The sequence below is a fragment of the Gobio gobio genome (assembly GCF_949357685.1).
Source record: "Gobio gobio genome assembly, chromosome: 18".
In the NCBI taxonomy this organism is placed as follows: Eukaryota; Metazoa; Chordata; class Actinopteri; order Cypriniformes; family Gobionidae; genus Gobio; species Gobio gobio.
Genome location: NC_137111.1, coordinates 46,540,401 through 46,565,924, shown reverse-complemented (window position 1 = coordinate 46,565,924; position 25,524 = coordinate 46,540,401). Strand labels below are relative to the sequence as shown.

General features: G+C 37.5%; 2 protein-coding genes across 3 annotated transcripts in view; both read left to right on the top strand.

Annotated features, from left to right (window-relative positions):
- Positions 1-1,607, top strand: part of tsnax (translin-associated factor X) — a 28,906-nt gene extending 27,299 nt beyond the window's left edge. Inside the window, exon 6 of the mRNA XM_079843599.1 lies at positions 951-1,607. Within this exon, the coding sequence (XP_079699725.1) occupies positions 951-1,328 (378 nt within the window). The 3' untranslated portion in view covers positions 1,329-1,607. The remainder of the gene's footprint in view (positions 1-950) is intronic.
- A 4,912-nt stretch (positions 1,608-6,519) lies between these two features.
- Positions 6,520-25,524, top strand: part of disc1 (DISC1 scaffold protein) — a 111,807-nt gene continuing 92,802 nt past the window's right edge. Inside the window, exon 1 of one of the 2 annotated variants that reach the window (XM_079843597.1) lies at positions 6,520-7,128. In XM_079843597.1, coding sequence (XP_079699723.1) covers positions 7,035-7,128 — 94 coding nt within the window. In that variant the 5' untranslated portion in view covers positions 6,520-7,034. Of the gene's footprint in view, positions 7,129-11,508; positions 11,762-25,524 lie in introns of those variants that run through there. The other variant, XM_079843598.1, reaches the window with a different exon arrangement.

Below are 25,524 nucleotides of genomic sequence, written 5' to 3'. Positions count from 1 at the left end.
TTTGTCCAGCTCTACAAATATGCATCACATTAAATGTATTTGTTTATGTTAAAGGGTTAGTTCACCCAAAAATGAAAATTCTGTCATTAATTACTTACCCTCATGTCGTTCGACACCCGTCAGACCTCCGTTCATCTTCAGAACACAAATGAAGATATTTTAGTTGAAATCTGATGGCTCTGAAAGGCCTCCATTGGCACAATGCACGGTTCACTCTCAAGACCCTTAAAAGGTACTAAAGACGTCGTTACAAAGTCCATCTCACTACAGTGGTTCTACAATAACTTTATGAATCGGCGACAATAGTTTTTGTGCGCAAAAAAACCCTAAATAACGACTTGTATAGTGATGACGATTTCAAAACACGGCCTCATGAAGCTTCGAAGCGTTATGAATCAGTGAGTTGATTCAGCGATTTGAATCGCCAAATTTCAGCAGTTTGGCGGTTTGACACGCGATCCGAATCATCATTCGACTCAGTGATTCATAACGCTTCGAAGCTTCATGATGCTTTGTTTTGAAATCGTCATCACTATGTAAGTCGTTATTTAGGTTTTTTTGCGCACAAAAACTATTGTCGCCGATTCATAAAGTTATTGTAGAACCACTGTAGTGAGATGGACTTTGTAACGACGTCTTTAGTACCTTTTAAGGGTCTTCAGAGTGTAGAGTACCATTGAGCCAATGGAAGACTTTCAGAGGCATCAGATTTACACTAAAATATCTTCATTTCTGTTCCGAAGATGAACGGAGGTCTGAAGGGTGTCGAACGACATGAGGGTAAGTAATTAATGACAGAATTTTCATTTTTGGGTGAACTAACCCTTTAAGTGGTGTAATCCAAATGGATGGAAATTTGATTATTTAATGCATACATCTTTTTGTGTACTAGATTGAGTCTTCTATGGCATATTTGACAGTAAATATTCACTGTTTCATCGTCTCTGAAGGGTGTAGGTGAGGTCCCGTGTCCCGGTCCGTGCGTTCTGACTTTCCAGATCACGCCGACTGATTACCTGCTGGGCATAGCTGACCTGACGGGCGAGCTGATGCGCATGTGCATAAGCAGCGTGGGCAACGGCGACATGGACACGCCCTTCCAGCTCGGCGGCTTCCTGCGGGAAATCCACGACGGCTTCTCCTACATCGGCAACACAGGACCCTACGAGGTCTCCAAGAAACTGCACACACTGCGGCAGAGCCTGGGCAAGGTGGAGGACGCGTGCTACACCCTGCGCGTGCGCGGATCGGAGATTCCCAAACACATGCTGGCCGACGTCTTCTCCAGCAGGGCGGCGCATCTGGACCCGGACGACGCTATGGCGTGAGGCATCGAGATGGGATGAATGTGCACTATAGACTGGGCATATTGTGAGAGTATTTTTAGTTTAAGGACTCGTATCTCTCTCTGTCAATCTGTATTTGTTTCAATGGTTGCATGTTGTTATCATGCCTTGTTCCTCAATGTTGAGCTGTCATCTTTCAAATCATTTGCAAGATGATTAACTGATCTTGTTCCTTCTATTCCACCTGAAAGTTATACACGTTTACCACGGTTTTGAATTCAAACAGCCAAAGAAATGTCAATAAAACTTGTTTTTGTTACAAACCCAGTCCTTATTTTTTGCTACATCTCAACTGATCACATCAGGGTGACCGTTTTATAAGGGGTTAGTTATTTATTATCCCCTATATAGTCCACTGTCTGAATCGTACCCCATCCCCGATATATTGCACTGTCTGATCGTTCCCTATCCCCTATATAGTGCACTGTTTGATCGTTCCCTATCCCCTATATAGTGCACTGTCTGAATCATTCCCCATCCCCTATATACTGCACTGTGTGAATCGTTCCCCATCTCCTATATAGTGCACTGTCTGATTGTTCCCTATCCCCTATATAGCACACTGTCTGATTGTTCCCTATCCCCTATATAGTGCACTGTCTGATCGTTCCCTATCACCTATATAGTGCACTGTCTGAATCATTCCCCATCCCCTATATAGTGCACTGTCTGAATCATTCCCTATCCCCTATATAGTGCACTGTCTGAATCATTCCCCATCCCCTATATACTGCACTGTGTGAATCGTTCCCCATCTCCTATATAGTGCACTGTCTGATTGTTCCCTATCCCCTATATAGTGCACTGTCTGATCATTCCCTATCCCCTATATAGTGCACTGTCTGAATCATTCCCCATCCCCTATATACTGCACTGTGTGAATCGTTGGGGACTTTAAAGTGTTTTTTCAAAAATAGTTTTAAACTAATAATATGATACCCATATTTAAAAGCAGTGGGGTTGATATTAGCTACATATCAAGACACGTGATGTGAACATAAACAAAATAGGACAGAACTCCGCTAACTAACACTTTTAAACGCTTTATTATATATTCCTATATAACCATAATATATGACCATAAATAATACAGGTCACTAAAAAATGCATTTGCAAGTTTTGGTGACAAAAAAAGGATATAAATGCCCCAGAACGGACATGAGTGAAAGAAAAAGAAAATCTCATTTTAAAAATCTTGAGCTGTTTCCATCGACCATCACAATAATATTCTCTCAGGCTTCAGTGTTTTCTCTCTGACATTTCGACACAACTCCCATTAAAGAGCTGGAGCTTCATGAAGTACAATACTGACACACAGCGGCTGTCTCGAGTAACTGCAGGCTTCGAGTTCAGGAGAGATGCAGCCATGCTAACATCAGAGTATGACGGGGAAATATAACAGAATACGCTCAGGTCTGGATGATGGGTTGAATTAAGCAGCCCTGGAGCTGGAATATAGACAATGTAAATATAAAATTGTTACATGTTTTGTAAGCCAGCAAACAAAAACATGATTCTAAAACAATGTTTTGCTAACTTTCATAATAAGTAGTGAAAACATTATTTCTGAATGTTCACGTTTTTTTAATGTTTCTTGGTTATTCAAAAGTAAAGGGAACATTCCATTTTAGAATTTTGCTAAAAATGTTGGATGAACGTCCAACTAAAGCATTTCATTAAAACCCTTATAGGGTCTTCGGGGTGTTTTCTGACCCCAAAGGACGTTTGCTCAAATAAAAAAAATGTTTTCCCTTTGCCCAAATGGCATGAGACTTTGTACAGTGGTCAACACTTTCTAGATCTACAAATAAAAAAATTAATTGGATTGATATCTGTTGTTATGTTCGTGTGACAAAAAAAGTCACACTCAGAAAATGGACAAAATTCATCCTCAAAAACAGAAACAACACCGAACACGCATACACACTGCATAAAACATCCACAATGCAAAATGATCATGCACACACACACACACACACACACACACACACACACACACACACACACACACACACACACACACACACACACACACACACACACACACACACACACACACACACACACACACACACACACACACACACACACACACACACAGGGATACATTTGTTATTGCTTGTTATTGTGATGTTCATGTTGTATATTTTTTACTCAATATGTAGCTAATATAACTGTTGATTTCTGTTATTTTTTGTTTTGTTTTGGTTAGTAACTAGATTAAATTTGTAGAATTATAAGACAAGCAGACGTTTGAAATAAATGATAAACTCTAAAGACTCCAACTTTTCTCTTGTTCAGGTTTGATTGTAATCATAATGTAACATCATTAGGAAAAAAAATGATTTTTTTTCAGTACAAAAAAATGCCAAACTTTGACAAAATTAATTAATTTTAATTGTTATAATTGTGATTTCATAACATTTAGATATGAATCCAACTGAAAAATACTTGTGAAAAGATGTCTTTCAGTCAGTCAAATAGCACATTTACTGGTAAAAGTCTTTTTAATTTTTAATTTTAAAACTGTATTTTCCAAAAGATGGACAAAAATCGTACACTAAACCATGTCAAATTATCCATGTTATCCCCACGAATTAAAGTTTAGAAATTTGGGTCTTTAATTTAGTTAATTTTACATAAAAACTGATTTTGTGTGAAAATCCATTAAAAAAAAATGTATTCAATTGATTTATATAAATTTAAAAAATATTATAAATACTCCAAAAACGGCACAGATGTTGAGTAAAAACATTAATAAACAGAGTAAAATTATATTTGTTTTAAGAAAAACAATTGTTTTGTTATTTTGTGGAGACCCCAAAGACCCAGGGTGTAATTCCCAAACGAACGAAGACCGTACAACGGTTAAAAAAAACACAACGTTTTTGTTTCCTGTTAGCTGGGGTAGTTCTTCATATATGCCATATTTCTTAGTTTCGATGACTTTAGTATTATTATAAAACGATGTGAAAAATGGTCAACTACCTTTTTACTGATAATGCACTTTGACTGTCAGCAAAAGTCAAAGGAGAAAGTCATGAATAATTTGAATTTCACCTGAAAGTCTGCATGTTTATTGTGATTATTGTAATCTGGAACTGCATCTCTTCCATTGACACCAGAAGAGCCGTGGTTTGCTGGTTCAGTGGTTCACATTGGGACTTAAGTCACAAGATCAGATGTTAATTTGATTGAGCTGCTTCTGTAAGAGACTTTGATTCTGACACTTTAGCTCAATTAAACCATTATGAGTCGAGCTCAGGCCTCAAATGAGACTTTCCACCGTCTATACAGCACAACACAAAGAGCGGCTCTGTTCCTCTGACCGAGGCAAACTGAGCCCAGTTCAGCTGAAAGACAGAAACACACACAACAGGAGCACTCTGTGTGTCCGCATTATGCCTGGGAAACGGTTCAGATGTCCTATTATTCCAGACTGCTTATTATTCCAGTTCGTACTTCATGATAGCTATGAAAATCTCTGAGATAAACTGTGTAAATGATATATACACCCTAACATTATGATCTAATATTGTGTTGGTCGTACTTTTGCTGACCCGTCGAGGCATGGACTCCTCTAGACCCCTGAAGGTGTGCTGTGGTATCTGGCACCAAGATGTTAGCAGCAGATCCTTTAAGTCCTGTAGGTTGTGAGGTGGGGCCTCCATGGATCGGACTGGTTTGTTCAGCACATCCCACAGATGCTCGATTGGATTGAGATCTGGGGAATTTGGAGGCGGAGTCAACACCTCAAACTCATTGTTGTGCTCCTCAAACCATTCCTGAAGCATTTGTGCTTTGTGGCGGCGCATTATCTGCTGAAAGCAATTATCTTGCCCATTTTTCCTGCTTCTAACACATCAACTTTGAGGATTAAATGTTCACTTGCTGCCTAATATATCCCACCCACTGACAGGTGCCGTGATGAACGACTTGGTGTGTAAATGATGACAAAATTTTAATTTTGGGGGGGGGACTATCCCTTTAAGAGTATACCTATAGGCAAAACCAACCAGTCACATAGTGTCTTTTTGAATATATAGCATATATTTGACATGTATTATCCGGTTACATCTAAATGTTGTATACACTCTAAAAAAATGCTGTGTTAAAAATAACCCAAGTTGGGTTGAAAATGGACTAACCCATCAATTGGGTTGTTTTAACCCAGCGATTGGATTGTTTTAACCCAGCAATTGGGTTGTTTTAAGCAAACATTTAACCCAACCGCTGGGTTAGTAAATTTTCAATCCAACTTGGGTTATTTTTAACACAGCATTTTTTAGAGTTTCAGTTAACCAGCATGTTTTTATTGTATGAGTGTCACTGATAAACTTCTGTGATTTATTACATTTTTTCTTCATCATGTTTTTGAGTCAGGTGGTGTTTTGGTGTTTTTTTTTAGAAGAAGTCAACAGAGGATCCGCAGGTGCATTTCATACACTCTAAAAAATGCTGGGTTAAAAATAACCCAAGTTGGGTTGAGAATGGACTAACCCATCAATTGGGTTGTTTTAACCCAGTGATTGGATTGTTTTAAGCAAACATTTAACCCAACCGCTGGGTTAAAACAAACCAAATGCTGGGTTAAAACAACCCAATTGATGGGTTAGTCCATTTTCAACCCAACTTGGGTTATTTTTAACACCGCATTTTTTAGAGTGTAGTTTCAGTTAACCAGCAGGTTTTTCATGTATGAGTGTCATTGATAAACTTCTGTGATTTACATTTTGTGTGTTTTGGTGTTTTTTTTTTAGAAGAAGTCAACAGAGGATCCGCAGGTGCATTTCATACACTCTAAAAAATGCTGGGTTAAAAATAACCCAAGTTGGGTTGAAAATGGAATAACCCAGCAATTGGGTTGTTTTAACCCAGTGAATGGGTTGTTTTAGCCCAGCAATTGGGTTGTTTTAAGCAAACATTTAACTCAACCGGTTGGTTAAAACAATCCATTAAAACAACCCAATTGCTGGGTTAGTCCATTTTCAACCCAACATTTTTTAGAGTGTATATATCATTTTGCATGGCTATATATTGCTTATGCACATTTCTGTTTTGTGAAATGTTTTGTTTTGCTTGTGCATATTTCTTTTCGAATAAATGCCGGTGTTATGTTTGTAATGACATGTGAAGCCCGTGCCGGTCATGTCGCTGATGGGAGTTTTGCTTTAGTGTGAATCAGAGGAGTCAAATTCCAGCACACGTCACAGAAACTCCTTCACAACGCGCCACATAACGGGACAAAGTGCGGCTGTTATCCGGTGTTCTCGTCCGCTTGTTGACATCCATGTGCCGTGGCTTCGTTTTTCACCCGGGAAATAGCAAGAACCTTAAGGAATTTGATACGCATTAAACGGAGGGACACAAACGCGAACTTTCTTCAGGCTTCCCGACAGCGGTTTCCTCTCACAGGAAACTCGCCATTTAAGTCGCCAGACATTTGTGTGGATCTGTTTTTATCATTCGTCATCGATTGAGATTTCTTATTTGACAACCCTGCTATCTGCGGACTAACATTATGTGGAAAGTGTGAAGTCATTTTTTGTATTTCTCTGGGAAAGTGAACGGCGTCGGTTTCACGCGCAAAAGCGCACGCGCCGCCCATCGGAGGATGACACGCGCGCGCGGCGTTTGGAGTTTAACTTACCGCAACTAGTGGCGTGGATTTACCGGTTTTAAACCACCATGATGTTCGCAGGAATGATACGGGTGGAGAACAACTCTAAAACACACAAACCGGACACCGAATCCACTTGTTACCGATGCGCTGTGAGGACAGGTAAGATTGAATACCATGGTATCTCTTGATGTACATCGGCACTGCATGAAAACAGATTGGCAAACTGTAAAAAAAGATTGGTTGTTAAAGGTTATTGAACTAAGTTTTACAAGAAAATACTATTTCAGTCTTTCTACTTCAAAATTACACGTTAAATTCGAGGTGTGTGACGTTTCTTTGTAAACATTTGTTGAAATGTACTATTAATTTCCGAATGAAAATGGCTTCATAGCCATTTTTTTGTATAAATGGTAATCATTCGTCTATATCATGTAATAAAGTATTTTCACTACCATGATAATACACTCTATTTAGTTTTTTATTACGTAGTTGTCAAATATGGACAAACCCATCCGTTGGTTTAAATATTTAAATGACATTTAACATTTTTAAACCCAACTGTTGGCTTAAATATTTAAATAAAATGTTTAAACCCAACCGTTGGTTTAAATATTTAAATAAAATGTTTAAACCCAACCGTTGGTTTAAACATTTTAATGACATTTTTAAACCCAACCGTTTGTTTAAATGTTTTAATGACACTTTTAAACCCAACCGTTGGTTTAAACATTTAAATTGCATGTTTAACCAACTGTTGGATTGAATATTTAAATTTGATGATTAAACCCAACCGTTGGCTTAAATATTTAAATTAAATTTTAAACCCAACCGTTGGTATAGCCTACATTTTTAAATTACATTTTAAATTCAACCATTGGTTTAAATATTTAAATAAAAATTTTAAACCCAACCTTTTGTCTACATTTTTTAATTACAATTTTAAAACCCAACCGTTGGTTTAAACATTTAAATGTCATGTTTAAACCCAACTGTTGGATTGAATATTTAAATATGTTTAAACCCAACCGTTGGTTTAAATATTTAAATTTTATTTTTAATCACAACCGTTGGATTATATTTGACCCAAACATGGGTTGAAACAACCCATCTTTTTTTATCTTTTTTTAGAGTGTATAAGTATTATTGGACATGAAATGATGTAAATGTTTGCTTTAAGTAGCATGTGTGTTGTTGTCATGGTGTATTATATGTTCCATGATGATATTACCATGTTTGTGAACGACATATTGTTGCTGTTTGACATATTCAATGAGCATAGTGGAATAAAACACCATGTTGTGTTACCATATGATACAATCACTCTACACTGAACTAAAAGCTTCATGTTTTGATATTTCTAATGTGCAATATGATCTTTGGGAACACATTCTTTTCTTTTATTCCTCTGGCCACAATCTCTTCCCACATCAAAGTTCATCAAACCGTGTCAGAATACACGAGGATGGAGGTTTAGTGGTTGGATTATTTTTAGACATCCATCAGAAGACTAGAAAGTTTTTCACGAGATCATTTCCAATAATAATAGCCCTTTGCATTTCAGATCTCGCTTTCAGACATAATATATTGGGCAGGCGGCTCTAGAGAAACGTGACACTCGTGTAAACACACACACGCTGAATAAAATATGTGGGAGAATAACTTCAAAAGTTGTGAAAGATTCCAGACTTGTAGTATCAGCCTTGCAATGTGATAATCATGAGCGGTGGACGTGTCAGAGATTCGGGTCGACGGTCATGGAGATGGAGTTTAGATGGAGGAATCTGTGTCAATCTGTCTCTGTTCTGGCCTGATTCAGCTCTTCAGGCCAGTGTGAGCATGCTTATGTTTACAGCTATGGAGGAGGGACATACAAAAATGAAAGTGCTATTATCATTCATTCACCCTCATGTCGTTCCAAAGCATGACTTTCCTTCTTCCGTCGAACACCAAATGAGATATTTAGCAGAAGTTCATGCTGCTCTTGACTATATAATGGAAGCAGAAAAGGGCTAAATATTGCTGTTATGAGAGAAACCAGTCATGCATCATTCATATCAAACATATGGTTTGAAACGACATGGGATTTTCAGTTTTTAAATGTTCTAGCAACACATGTTATTCGTACATTCTTGTTCTCGTTCTACTTTATCATCAGATTTGTTTATGTTCAAATAGTTTCCTTAGCCCGTGTGTGTGTGTGTGTGTGTGTGTGTGTGTGTGTGTGTGTGTGTGTGTGTGTGTGTGTGTGTGTGTGTGTGTGTGTGTGTGTGTGTGTGTGTGTGTGTGTGTGTGTGTGTGTGTGTGTGTGTGTGTGTGTGTGTGTGTGTGTGTGTGTGTGTGTGTGTGTGTGTGTGTGTGTGTGTGTGTGTGTGTGTGTGTGTGTGTGAAGTCATCAGCTGGCTTGCGTCTCTGTGAGTGAACAGGAAGTGCGTCGAAACCTTCGCCAGAACTTCAGCAGAATTGCAGCTGCTATATTAAAGTGCAGTACGGAGGGTTTCTCATGTTTGTTGAGTCCCTGACGTACAGCAGAAACTCTCCTGAGATTGGAGAAGCTGACGAGCCATTAGTGCAGCCGGTGATTTACTGATTTAATTTACTTTGATTCATTGATGAAATGTCACTCCCATCCAGCCCTGAAAAAATCTTACATCTATCTATCTATCTATCTATCTATCTATCTATCTATCTATCTATCTATCTATCTATCTATCTATCTATCTATCTATCTATCTATCTATCTATCTATCTATCTATCTATCTATCTATCTGTCTGTCTGTCTGTCTGTCTGTCTGTCTGTCTGTCTGTCTGTCTGTCAACGTTATATCTATCCATCTATTATTCTATCCATCCATCCATTGTTCTATCCACCCATTCATCCATCCATCCATCATTCTGTCCATCCATTGTTCTATTATCCATCCATTGTTCTATCCATCCATCCATTGTTCTATCATCCATCCATCCATCCATCCATTCATCCATCTATTGTTCTATCATCCATCCATCCATTCAACCATCCATTGTTCTATCATTTGTTCTATCAACAATGGATGGATGATGGATAGAACAATGGATGGATGATGGATAGAACAATGGATCAATTCTATCAATTCCATCATCCATCCATTGTTCTATCCATCCATCATTCTATCATCCATCCATCCATCCATTTTCATCCATCCATCCATCCATTGTTTCATCCATCCATCCATCATCGTTCTATCATCCATCCATCCATCCATCCATTGTTCTATTCATCCATCCATTGTTCCATCCATCCATCCATCCATTGTTCTATTCATCCATCCATCCATCCATCCATTGTTCTATTCATCCATCCATTGTTCCATCCATCCATTGTTCTATTCATCCATCCATCCATTGTTCTATCATCCATCCATCCAACCATCCATTGTTCTATCATCCATCCATCCATTGTTCTATTCATCCATCCATTGTTCCATCCATCCATTGTTCTATTCATCCATCCATCCATCCATCCATTGTTCTATTCATCCATCCATCCATCCATTGTTCTATTCATCCATCCATCCATCCATTGTTCTATTCATCCATCCATCCATCCATCCATTGTTCTATCCATCCATCCATCCATCCATTGTTCTATTCATCCATCCATTGTTCCATCCATCCATTGTTCTATCATCCATCCATCCATTGTTCCATCCATCCATCCATTGTTCTATTCATCCATCATCGTTCTATCATCCATCCATCCATCCATCCATCCATTGTTCTATCATCCATCCATCCATTTTTCTATTCATCCATCATCCATTGTTCTATTCATCCATCATCGTTCTATCATCCATCCATCCATTTTTCTATTCATCCATCCATTGTTCCATCCATCCATTGTTCTATTCATCCATCATCGTTCTATCATCCATCCATCCATCCATCCATTGTTCTATTCATCCATCATCGTTCTATCATCCATCCATCCATCCATCCATCCATCCATTGTTCTATTCATCCATCATCGTTCTATCATCCATCCATCCATCCATCCATCCATCCATCCATCCATCCATTGTTCTATTCATCCATCCATTGTTCTATCATCCATCATCCATTGTTCTATCATTCATCATCCATTGTTCTATCATCCATTCATCCATTGTTTTTTATCCATCCATACATCCAATTTTTTTTTTTTTTTTTCTTTAATAAATTAATATTTCTAAATAGTTTATTATAATATATTATAATTTATTTAAATTTCAGTTTTAGTTTTATTTAATTTAGTCATTTTACTACTTCAGATTTCAACCATTTCAGTTAGTGGCCAAGGCAACATTTCTAATTTTCATTCATTTTATGTTTTTCAAATCTAAAATTATTATTTTAATTTTTTCAACTTAATTTGCCCAAAATGTGTTGTTTTTCGATGTAGTTCCTGATAACAGTGTGAACCTGGTGTTGTTGTGGGCACAGAGAGCTGAGCTTTCTCTCACTCTCGTCTTAACCGTTGTGTTATAAAGGAGAGAGGAAAAGACTCTCTCACTTCCTCAATCGGACGAGTCACACTGAACTTGTGTTAGTGTGGCGAAGCGTCTCCAGAGGAGAATCTGCAACCGATTGCTGTGCTCCTCCTCACTCATTCCCTTTTCCTCTTTAAGAGCTCCTCAGCGTTCGCTCGTGTGTGTGTGTGTGTGTGTGTGTGTGTGTGTGTGTGTGTGTGTGTGTGTGTGAAGCGCTCGTGAGCGGCCAATGGGAGGCCGAGTACAGCAGAAGTGTGTTTGGAGAGGGCCTCTTTAATCAACAAAGGTAAACACACATTTCTCTCACGACCACTTGAAAACTGGCTTTTTAATACATGCCAATATTGATTGAAGGCTTTAAACCGTTTATCAGTAATTAATGGTGTTTGCGAAGTCAAACCTCTGTTACTATTGCACATACTTGGTGTTTTTCATATACTTTGAGGAACTGATCAAACTTTTTAATGCTCCAGACACAAATGATTCCTCAGTTCATGCATCTTGTTGAGAAAAGATAACTTAAAACTGATTAGATGCACCATTTTCACATGCTTGACTGTAAAATAGGTGAAAAACATCCAGACCAGACCAGAATTGTTGATCTTTGCAACATTAACACTGTCATTGAACTAGGCCTGTCACGATAACTACTTTTTGTTTCGCGATATATCGTCCCTGAAATAATGGCGATAAACGATATTATTGTCATTTTAAGACTATTTATGCCACTGAATATATAATTCTAATATAACAGCATAATAAGGCAAGTAGACCTACACACTTTGAAATGACAACCTTTTAATTCTTTAGATCGTGGAAATTAAGGGTAAAATATATATTATCCTAAATAAAAATAAAAATAAAAATAAAAAAATGCATTAAATTAGGGATGCCACAATTAATGTATCTAATAGGGATGCCACAATTCTCAATATAATATTGAACCGTTCGGTACGGCATTCACGGTTCAATACGCACTTGTGAATTGCGTTTTTTCTCGGTTTTGCATTTAATTAATTATTTTTCTACAAACTCTATCATTTGCCTCCATCCCAACACTGAACACCGCGACATACATTCACATCACACGTTAGTGGTAGAGCAGGGCTCTACATAGCGACCATTTTAGGCGCATTTGCGCCTGAAAATTACTGCGTGCGACTGCGGAAAAAGATTTAGGCGCACCGGTGTGAGTGACCCGATCGCTTCTCAAGATTCAAGAGTTTTATTTGTCACATACACAGTTATATACACAATATACAACTGGCAGTGAAATGTAAACTGTAAACATGAATAGATGTAGCCTATAAATCGGAATAAAAACTACAAACACTGACTGACTGAGCAACTGTTACGTTTCGTGCTGCAATCAACTGCTTTTCATGCCTTCTGTCAGCGGAGCATGTGCAAAAAACGTGTGCGACGGACTACACTTCAGATTAAATGGTGAAACCACGGTCTATGAGTGAAACGGGTGTGATGCGGCCATGCACTTAGCAGACGCCTCGCGCTGATGTTTCTTTGCAGCCAAACTTAACTAGAAATACCAAATTTGGATTATCATAAACAAGGTCGGAAATTAACAGGGGCTTGGGGCAAAAATGCCACCAAAAGTGAATTAATAAAAAATAATTTAAAAACGCTCCTGTATGAGTTCTTGATTTAATCTTTATCAGCTGCAGTCCATAACATTTATTGTGTTTAAAAATGACTAGATGCATATGAGTTAGTACATCAATAATCCATTTTCCAAACCGTGTTTTTATCTTACCCTGAATCACTACGGTACACATATAATAAGTGTTTATATTCTGACTATTCCAGTTTGGTTCGCAGCGCTGTGGAGGAGCACAGTCCCTGTGTGACTCGACATAAACAGAGAGAAGTAGCTCCGGCTGCAGTGTTCTTCCGCAGTTCTGTTTAAGCGCCAGAGCGCCAAAAGTTACTGACTGCTATTGCTCCGAGTATTGGCATGATTGCAAATGTGATACTGATCTTGTACAAAAGTCCAATATACAAGTTGATATTAAGTAACAACGTTTTAGCCACAATAGTGTTTATTTCGTGAAAATCAAAACAACACCAGTTGTGCATCTCCAAGCGGTTCGATCGAATGAATCTGCGTTTGAACGACTGAATGAATGACTCCCACATAGACTTGACGCCACCTACTGGCTGTTTTATTTTCATATTTATACTTTGCATGGACTTTTTATTTAAAATAAAAATATTTTAACAAAGTTTAATTTTAACTTGTACATAGCCTATTTCTAAATTCAAAAACTTATATTTAAAACATTTATACAACATTATTTACCCATGAGCTGCATGTAAATGTATCTAAACACCATTTCAGATAGAGCTTCTGCGCCACTTCTACTTTTGATGCTGATTTAATTTGATTGGTAACAGTCTGGTTGTGTCTCATTGCTCTAACTGAATTTATTGTTTAAATTAACATTAAAAAAAAAAAACTTTTCTATTTTAAATGAAGAAATTGACAAAAGATGGTGCATACATTTAATAAGATTAGAAAACATTGCTCTTATAATGGTAAAAATGCCCCATGACATTAATTTAAAGGGACAAAGATCATCCTGTAATGGGAAAGTTATAATTGGAATACGTGTTATTGATCAGAAAGTGCTCCTAAATTTTTGACTGTGCTCCTATTTTTTTTTAATTAGGAGCACAAGTGCTCCTCAAGAAAAAAGTTAGCGTAGAGCCCTGGTGGTAGAGTTATACTCACGGGACACTATATATATTCAAAACCAAGAAAGTTCATTATTTGCATGCGTTTTAAAGCCTTGCCGGCTCATTATTTAACATATGCGCGGTTAACATGCGCTTTTCCGAGCGCGCGCACTAAACGCCTGTCAAACACGTGATTACTGGACTAAGTAGTCGTCTTACTGCGCTAATACTGTCAAATACACACAAGGTTAACATAAACACTGTCAGTTATGTCTAAAGTGAAAGTAAAATCGCGTGTGTCTGTATATCAGATGCACGGAGGTCTGTCCTTAAAGGGACAGTTCACCTGTAAAATTGTCATTATTTACTCACTCTAATATTGTTCCAAACCTGTATTCATTTCTCGATGACAGAATTTTCATTTTTGAGTGAACTATCCCTTTAATTTTAATACAACAACAAAAGAGAAAGAGAAAATCACTCATTGCTCTTGACTGAAAAACGAATAGGCTACAGTAGCTTTAATAAGAATCAATGGTAAGGTTCAACCGAACCGAAAACCGTGGTTAAAAACCGAGGTATGTATTGAACCGTGGACTAACTGTATTGTTGCATCCCTACAATAAATAGTAAATAAATATTTTCCCTTGTGAAACGGCTTTAACACTCGTAATGTTCATATGTGCAGCAGAACAGGGGATTGCGGCTTTGAAATCGAGTCCATTTGGGCTTATTCTTCCAAACTGTCAGTAGTTGTCAGGAAAACACTATAACGCCTTTTTTCACCTGTCGATAACCGCTCTGTGTATGAAGGAACTGCTCGAGAACCACTCCATCACGGAAAACATACAAGATGACGGCACAATCGAGTAAAATGTTGGTGACATTCATTATCATGTAAACATAATGGGCGATATATTGCATCACAAAAAATGATACATATATTGTCGCTATATCGATATATTGATTATTACGACAGGCCTACATTGAACTGAATTGAGCTGAATAATGACTATTATCGTCTGTAGAGCTGCTTCACACACTGTAGATATGATCAGTAAGTCATGTATTAACATTTACTTTATCAAAATAATTTAAGCCATTTCAACTGTTTTTATGAGTTATACATTTTTGCATATACTTTTATTTAACAAACATCTCAAATATTTCCTGTTTACTTCTTTTTGTTCCCCCTCTACTTGATCATTTCATCTTTTCTGTGTCTTTAAAGAGACTTGTTGTGACCGTTTCCTTCCCTTTTGAGGGGAGAGCAGACCTTTAGTGTTCTCTGTTGTGTGGTGTCACTGTTACTAAAGTGGTCTAGTCGAGCTGATCTAGACGGTGTTCATGACAGATGGTGGATGGTGAGTCTCAGTTGTGGTTGTATTTGGAGTATAGTTGTGAACAGCGATGGGCTCGTGCTGCTATTCTTCATTGTAAATTGTAGATATGATATTTAATGTTCCACAGAAGGAGGGGGAAAAGGTTTGTTTTGTGGATGTCATAGTGAGTAAATCATTGTTAGGCATTTAAAGGTGCACTATGTAACATTTTTTCAGTAACATATCCGAAAACCACTAGGCCAGTGTTATATATTTTGTTCAGTTGAGTACTTACAATATTCCAAATGTTTCCAAGTGAGAAATTGCTATTTTACCCGATGAACCGGGACGTGTGAGGGCGTGGCCTGTCGATGACATCATATCTGCGTTCCCCTCGGTTTCCTCCACAGATGTTATATCAATTTATTAATTTTACAAAATCTCTCCCTTTTATCAATTTACACAATTAGTTTGTATTCTTTTAATATTATTTTCTATTATTTGAGCTGTTTTCTATGTTTATATATGCATTTCTAAAGCTAAAACAACACAATGCCGAGCGACGATCCAGATCGGTCACAATGGTGCCGTGACCCGGATCGTCGCTCTGCGTTGTGTTGTGTTAGCAATTAAGGCAGACCGGACAACAGAAATTCCTCAGACCATTTTTTATTCTGGGTGAATAAAAAAAGACACGTGAAAAACAGGCCTTCACCGTTTCACCATTGGCCTTTCCCCAGCTGCGCTTACCGCGAACTGAAGGAAAGCAACCGGAACTAATTTCTTAAAGGGGACACGTACCATATTCAACAATTACAACAAACAGTTTAGAAATGCATATATAACATAGAAAACAGCTCAAATAACAGAAAATAATATTAAAAGAATACAAAATAATTGTGTAAATTAATAAAAGGGAGAGATTTTGTGAAATTAATAAATTGATATAACATCTGTTACACTCGGTTTTATTCTGCAGAAACGCTTTACTCTCTCTGCAGTGTGAACAAGTGTCATAGCAGCCGCTGAGAGAACACACAGAGTAACGTCATCACATCACACACACACTCAGATGTGTCTAATATGATCATCAGAGCTGCGTTACCTCACACTCATGACCAGAGGAAGTGGCGCCGGCGACTGTGTCATAATAAAAGTCCTGCTGCTCGCGAGGCGTGTGTTGCGTTCATCTTATTAACAATCGCTCCAGCGGTTCCTCAGCTCCACAACACTCGCTCCTGCTCTGCTTCACTACAGGAACGTTAATCATCACATCAACATGATTTCTGCCCGAGTCCTATCCCGATTCTTTCCCACCGGCTGTGAGCTGAAGACCACATGACCCAAGATTCTGCGCTCAAACGTGCCGTCATCAAACTACGCCTTTGTTTTGAATAGATTACCTCTAGTGGACGGAAAAGTTACATAGTGCACCTTTAATCCTTTTGTATTGGGGTTCATGAGTTGATGAAAAGCCACCTACTGGTGGTTTTAGTTTCATATTTAGAGTATCATTTAATTTTTCATTCATATTCATGCCACCTATGAGGTGCATTAATTCAGCTCAGAATATCTTAAATTGGGTGTACCGACCATGTGGAAAAAGATAATATAACATGATATTTGATGACTCTTGCAACCAGATGGCCTTATAGCTCTACTGAAGCAAATGAGCGGCTCCGCTGGGTCCTAAAGTCAGTTCTTGAGTTTATCTCTTCAGTATGCATTCAGATACACATGTAGACATTATAAAATATTTTTTGCTGTAAATTTTAGTTTTAATTTAAGTTTCATTTGTTAGGGTTTTGAAGCATTCCTCACATTCCATTAATTCCTAAGGGGGTCAAATTGACCTGCGAGGGAAGGATTTTTAATCTTTTTCAATTTCAACCACATAAACTGCTCGGATCCAGTCAATATTTTTTGTTTATATTTGTGGTTCAAGTGCAACAAAAGTCATAAGGTCTTGGACCACTCCAAACAACACTCAATTTTTTATATTTAAAAAAAAAAAAAGACCCAAGGGACTTTCCGGGGTGCTGGATTACCCCCTTGGTAAAAACACCCTTTACCAACCAAGTGCAAATGTTTACTTGAAAGGTTCATCAATTAAAGGGATAGTTCACCCAAAAATGAAAGTTCTGTCATTCACTCACCCTCATGTCGTTCCAAACCTGTATGAGTTTTTCTTCTGTTGAACACAAAAGAAGATATTTTGAAGAACGCCGGGAACCAAACAGTTGCTAGAACCCATTGACCCCCATAAAAAAAAAAAAAATCCTACTATGTAAGTCAATGGGGAACAGAAACTGTTTGGTGACCAACATCCTCCGAAAATATCTTCTTTTGTGTTCAACAGAAGAAAGAAACTCGTACAGGTTTGAAACAACTTATTTTTGGGTGAACTGTCCCTTTAAATAGTATCTACAAATCATCATCATCATCAAATACCATTTAATATTAGGGCTGGGAGAAAAAATCGATTGGAGACCAATGAGACAATTAACTATACTATTCTTTTTTTATTATACAAATGTGACATTACAAATGTCTATGACTTTATAAAACTGATTTGAGATGATGATAAATAAAATACAGCTTATATCTGTAACTTTCGTTGACGTGAACTAAATTTGCAAATAGTTTGGGAACTGAAGATCAGCTTTATGTTTGTTTTGTGGAGACATTCATGTGGCCAAGTGTAAATAGAGCAGCTTTAACAAATCAAGCTTGAAATCTTGTGGGGGCTTCGTCAAAAGGGGTACAAAAAAGTTTGTAAATCCCTGCTCTAGTGGACTGCTTGATAACGTCCTTTTGTCGAAGGCACTCGAGCAGCTCTTCCTTTCTCTCTAGAAAACATTCTTCAGCCGTGACTTCATCTGCTCTTCATTAGCTCAGTGTAGTTCATGGTGAAAGAAAGAAGGGAAAGAGTCTTTTTCTTGCCATACAGTGCAGGGCTCCAGACTGCCACTAAAACGGTCACGTTTGCGACCAAAAATATTAATTTCCGAGTTATATTTTTGATGAGATCGCCATTGGCAACCATATAAATGTTCTGATTAATAACTGGGTGCCTTTTTTCCTGCATGTTCTGTGATGAGTAGCCCATCACATCTTTTGTTGTGTTGACGTAATAAAATGAGACGAAGTTACAGTGGAAAAAATCCTCACTGAGTGCCAAAATACGCGTCAGGAACGGATGTCAAAACAGAAAATATCAGGCTTTTTCAAAGCCCTCATCTCTATCGAGCAACAACGCTGACAGCTGTGCCAGCATGAGAGAAAACGACAGAGATATGTCAATGAATATCCAAGTACTGTAAAAGTGCAAGAAGGCTGTGTCTATTTCGTGCACACAACATGGTTAACCACAACAGATGAACATGTCAGCTGTGTGGACGCCAACTAATCGGTAACAATTCTCGTTTTCAATTGATACTGAAATCTTACTCTCAATATATTTTAATCTTTGCTGTTTTCTGTTACTGCCTGTATTTGTAGCGCAGCCATCCATAATCACAGGACGATTTGTACTTAACTGTCACCTTTAATATGTCACCTTTTAAATTGTTTGTTAATTTTAGTAAACAATTAACAAACTTTCAACTTTTTGGTGCTCTTTAATGTGGCCTGATCGCTCAATCAGCATTTCCACCTTGGAAAGAGCTTGTATAAAACAGCTTAAGAACAATCACGTCAAATTTACCTCAGAAAAGCCATTCAATGCTCATAAACTATAACTATAGAAAGGGGCACTTTGCTAAATATATGCACTATATTACATAATCCTTATATTTCACAGGGTTTCCGCGGGGTCTTAAAAAGTCTAGAATTTCAAAATCAAAATTTTAGGCCTTAAAAAGTCTTAAATTCGCTAAAGTATCCTGTTCTAGCTCTTAAATAATTTTAAACAGGTCTTAATTTTCCTGTGTCCATGTAACGCTAGCTCTAATGCTCATCGAAATCCTGCAGCACTTTAGAATGTTTAATTAGTCCAAATATAATTTGCTGACTACAAATGAGACCAACATGCAGCTTATATTGCAGCCAATCAGCTTTCGTGTTATTGAGGCTCTTTCAGATTGTACCACAGACACATAAAACGGATTTTATTCTTCAGCTAATAGTCCTCCAGTTTTTCGTGTTTCTGTGATTTACTAAATCAACAATAATATATGTATATATAATATAACAATAATAATGAAAAATCATCATGCATTTTTTTATTTTAGATCCTGCATTATTTGTAGACCAAAATAAACAAGATTTATGTATTTAGTTTTTTATTATATTGTCATGTGTGGCTGTTGTGCATCTTACAGAATATGGTAAATGTGGTGTCCTAATTATGAAAAAAATGCAAATGTCTGGAAATTACCACCACAAAATCATTCAAGTCATTTTGATCTGAAAAATCACCAAAAAAAAGTCGCAAAATCCTGGTGGAATTGAGTTATGAGGACGTACAAGTTTATCGATTTGTTCAATTTGAATAAATTAATTTACTTTGCAAGTAAATTTGTGACTGCATTTCCTTTTATAGGTCTTAAATTTCATTCATAACGGTCTTAAAAAGGTCTCAAAAAGTCTTAAATTTGACTTGGTGAAACCTGCAGAAACCCTGTTTTACTTAAACTGTTGTCTTCATTAGAGAATGGAAGGAGCTAAAAAAGAAATTCAACACCACCCATATAATCGCATGTGAAAAATTAAAACGCGTTTATTGTTTTGTGGCACTTGAAAAAATAATTAGGTGCCTAATTTTAACCTTATAGGAGCCAATGGTTCCTTAATTCACCCTTCTCCGTAAGTTTGATTGACAGGTGATCTGACCAATCACAGCGCCGAATCTGCCGGTTTGTCCGACAAAGCAGTCAGGAGAGTTAGTAGATTATTGTCGGTGGACTTGAACTTGGAAAAACTGTGTGTACTGACGTCTTTCCGCGGTTGAAGCAACATTTCTTTTAGTGTTCATTCATGTTTATTTCGTGCTCATCAATGAACTAGAAGAGATGATCGGTTCACGAGCAGCTTTAACTGAGGCGCTACAGCGATCACCACACACTAAAGAGCCACAAAACGCTATTTATTGTTTAAATTTCTTTAAAAAATGACAATTTCAAAGTTTAGACTTTGTTTCATATCAAAAGTAACTTGCTCTGTCCTGTGTCGGTGTGTTGTCAGTGTCCTCTTTGCTCCGCGATGTATTTTCTCTACGTGAGCGCGTGTGTGTGGTGTGAGAGCGCCATGGCTTGTCTTATTTCTGTGCCATAGTTATTGTATTGATTAATAATAGATAGTTAGCTAATCTGTGTGCTTTGTATATGTGCAATTCTGAAATGCATAACATGTACAAATCAATTTAAATTGTAATGTAGATGCATTTTCTGTGAAGCTGCTTTGAAACGATATGTATCGTGAAAAGCGCTATACAAATAAATTTGAATTTGTCGGACATAGCAACAGTAACTAAAGGGGGCGGGTCTTTGCGAACGGTCAATTGATATTTTTGTCTGGAGCCCTGTATTACATCTTTAAAACTCTTTTTTAATAGAAAACTATAGAAATCATTGATATGAACTTTCTATTTCAAACATTTCCCTCCTTTTTCAGAGGTCATGATCTAGTCTGTGCTCTGTCCTGTGAATGGACTCACTGTTATTTCTCCCGTGAGAGTTTGTGTGTTAATGTTTGAAAGATCTGCGAGAGACGCATGTAACGGCACTGCAGCTGTTCTCTCTCCGTACACTGGACGGATGAGTGAGGGTTTGTGGGAAACATGTTTAAATGAAGAGCCAATCACAGCTGCAGACAAAGAGTTCATCTGAGAGCGTCCCCTTTGCCCACTGAACAACAGGCCACTGTGTTTTGTTGACTTTGAATGTGGAGGTTTGGTTTTATTCTTGTGTTCTCTTTGGTGTTTTGGGGCTTGTAGTTTTATGATGGCTTGTCGTTTGAACACATTAACCCATTTCAGCCGAGATTGCAGTCGTCCAGAGGAACGTTTCTCAGTTACTCAGATGTTGCTCTTTTTTTTTCATTGCTCAGAAGGTTAAACAGTATTGCAGGAACCCTAAAGTGTTGTTTATGTTTTATAATAAATGACACGATGCATTTAAAAAGACTGAGACTAATATGATACTTCATTTAATTTATTTCGTATTCATATTTTATCATACTTTCAAAGTGATGTTTCTCATTCAAAATAAAAGCAACATACAGTCGAGTCATTAGTTGACATCCAGTAAGGATAATATAATGTGGACTTCACATCAAATTGTGATGATTAACTTGCGCAGCCCAAACCAAAAAGCTGATTCTGATTATAAATTCTTTGAATTTAATTGTTTATCCAAATAATATATTCATTTGTTCAGTGGAAATCCCTGGAAAAAGTTACTACTGAAGGGAAGAATATTACAAAAATAATATATATATAATTGATTATCCTATTTATCATATATTCATATGCTTGCTTTTACCATTTTTCTACAATATATTGACTAATAATATTGTTACATTATTATACATATCGTTACATTAATATTGTTACATTACTTTCTATAGTGAGATTTATAGAAATAAATATTAGTGCAAAGAACTAAATTGTTGATTAGAAATATCCACTATCTTAAATCTTTTGATCCTGAAAAATCCTCAAATGGACTTGTATTGAAATCTCTTCTGAAACTCTAGATGAGACACGTGTGAGAACATCTGCACACAGAGAAAAAGTGTGCCAAAATTGTACCTTTAGGGGTACACTCTAAAAAAAAAAAGGTTCTATATGGCACCAAAAATAGTTCTTGGCTCGTAATCATAGGGGAACCTTTTTTTAGTGCTATATAGCACCATTTTTGGTGCTTCAGTGGTTCTTCAGCGGTTCTTCAGAGGTTCTTCACCAGTTCTTTGACTAAGGTGCTATATAGCACCTCTGAAGAACCGCTGAAGAACCACTGTAGCACCAAAATTGGTGCTATATAGCACTAAAAAAGGTTCCCCTATGATTACGAGCCTTTTTTTTTAGAGTGTACAACACCTTGTCACTGGGGCAGTATCCTTAAAAGGACATCTTTGGACCTTTTTTTTTACTCCTAAAAGGTGCATATTAGTACCTTTTAGAGTACAAATACGTACCACTAAAAAAGGTTCCCCTATGATTACGAGCCTTTTTTTTTAGAGTGACGGTACTACCATGAACCTTTTTGTGGTAAAAAAAAGATGTACAAAGATGTCCTTTTAAGGATACTGCCCCAGTGACAAGCTGTTTTACCCCTAAAGGTACAGTTTTGGCACACTTTTTCTCTGTGTGTGAGAAGCAGGAGATATTTGCAAAAAATCTCCGGTAGCGCTCCATTTAGTCTTATTGCTGTCTAGGAGAATTAAGATATTAAAGAGATCTCATTTGTGATTTCTGTGAGTTAAATTTCCATTAAAGTGAGCGTTATTTTCAGGAACCCTAAAGAGCTGTTTGTTTCATCATAAATTAAACTGTATATTTCAAATATTAAAAAAATGGTGTCTGTATATACTGCTATTCAAAAGTTTGGGATCGGTAAGATTTTTTATGTTTTAAAATTAAGTATTTTCTGCTCACCAAGGCTGCATTGATTTAATTAAAAATACAAAAAAAAATTGAAATATTACAATTTAAAATAACTATTTTCTGTTTGAATAGATTTTAAAAAGTAACTTATTCCTGTGATCAAAGCTTAATTTATTTAGCCTGGTCTTACCAGACTCTCGTACAATTCATTTGTTCAGAGAGTCTGGCCACTCTCCATTGACAAGCGTTATCTTCCTTGAGGGTGGTACTTCTGTTGAAGTTTAAAACTATTGGACCTGCCATAACCAATCGCTAACGTTTGGTCGTGACGTATGTCATGTGCCGTTCGAAGTCCGTAAAAATAACTGTGCAGATTGTGCACCACCTCAGTGATAAAACCTAAAACTTGTGCATTCGGATTGTGATTTCTTCACGGTGGAGGGGAGAGTTGTGTGATGGGGAACGTGCTGCTCACCTGGTCCTAAACATATGCTTGGTATGATAAGAATAAATGCTGGCGTAAATAACGGCCCAATTCAAATGTTTACGTGCTTTTCTTCTTTTTATTTTTTGAGCGGTGATGAAATGTATTGCTCTTGTAAACACTCACCAGCATTTAAAGAAATACAAGTCTAGAAATGCATCCAAATTACAGCAAAGCGCAGCCGTACGGTGCTCTGCAAGGGTCAAAAAGGATTTATATTCTTGAAAACTCAGAGACGTGGATTAGGACAGCAGTTAAATGACCACACGACCTTGGTGTTTGTCTAAAGCAGTAATTCGGCCGGGGGATTTTTAAGCAGGTGGTGGGAGACGGACGGCTATAAAATCACTGACTAGCCCCTGTAAATGATGACAATACCTTCCGACCCCACGAGAAACAATTACCGTCCCAATAGGGCTTCAGCAACTCCTTCACCACTAACGGAGCGAGCTGGAAAAACTCAAACTTTTCCCGGGACACAACATCATGGCCACCAACAAAACTCATTAAAGATTGTTCTTGCTCCGGCTTTAACTTCTGGATATTCGGCAGCGGTGCCACAACAGACCGAATGGCTTCGCTCACATCTTTTCTTGAATTGAATTGTCAAAAAAGTGATTACTGGTTCAGAATGACTGCTTAAAGTGACAGTTCACCCCAAAATGAAATTTGTCATCATTTACTCACCCTCAAGTTGTTCCAAACATGTATACATTTCTTTGTTATGTTGAACACATTGGAAGATTCATTCATACTATGGAAGTCAATGGTGCCTGGTTACAAACTTTCTTCAAAATATCTTCTTTTGTGTTCAGCAGAACAAAGAAACTCATACAGGTTTGGAACATCATGAGGGAGAGTATATTAATGTTTTAGTTTTGGGTGAACTATCCCTTTAAAGTGCACCAAATAGGCTTTAGAAATAAATTAAATAATCAAATGTAAAATAATATAAAATTTGATATTGTCGTGAATGGGTGTCCCTTATTTTGCCAGACTGAAGGTGGCAACCCTAGTATGTCGTCAACACGCTTCAGAAGATGCCAAAACTAATAGTTTCATTGTTGGGACTAAAAACCTAAAACTGGAAGCCATAAAAGACCACGAATCATCCAAATGCCACATCCATTAATCTGCCCTACTCATTGAATGAAATGTATATCAGTTCATGGTTTGTGTGTGTATAAGAGAGAAAGAGAAAATAGACTTGAGATTAAATAAACTGCTTAAGTATTGTAGAGCTTGTAGTATTAATTTTCACATTACACATTGTCGGCTAAAAACAAGAAAGTGGCTGGTAAAAACATTGAGTGGCCGTGGACAAAAAAGTTAATTTCCATCCCTGCTTCAGTGTCACATGATCCTTCAGAAATCTTTTTTTTTCAGGATTCTTTGATGAATGAACAGCATTTTTCTGAAATAGAAAGCTTTTGTAACTTTATACACTACCGTTCAAAAGTTTGGGGTCAGTAAGAATTACATTTTTTTTGAATAAAATTAAAGAAATTAATACTTTTTATTCATTAAGGGTGCATTAAATTGATCAAAAGTGGCAGTATAGACATTCATAATGTTACAAAAGATTTTATTTCAAATAAATGCTGTTCTTTTGAACTTTCTATTCATCAAAGAATTGAAAGGTGTGCGTGTGCGTGTGCGTGTGTGTGTGCGTGTGTGTGTGCGTGTGTGTGTGCGTGTGTGTGTGTGTGCGTGTGCGTGTGCGTGTGCGTGTGCGTGTGTGTGTGCGTGTGTGCGTGTGTGCGTGTGCGTGTGTGCGTGTGTGCGTGTGCGTGTGCGTGTGCGTGTGCGTGTGCGTGTGCGTGTGCGTGTGCGTGTGCGTGTGCGTGTGCGTGTGCGTGTGCGTGCGCGTGTGCGTGCGTGTGTGTGCGCGTGTGTGCGTGCGTGTGTGCGTGCGTGTGTGCGTGCGTGTGTGCGTGTGTGTGTGTGTGCGTGTGTGTGTGCGTGTGCGTGCGTGTGTTTATATATGTATATATATTATATTT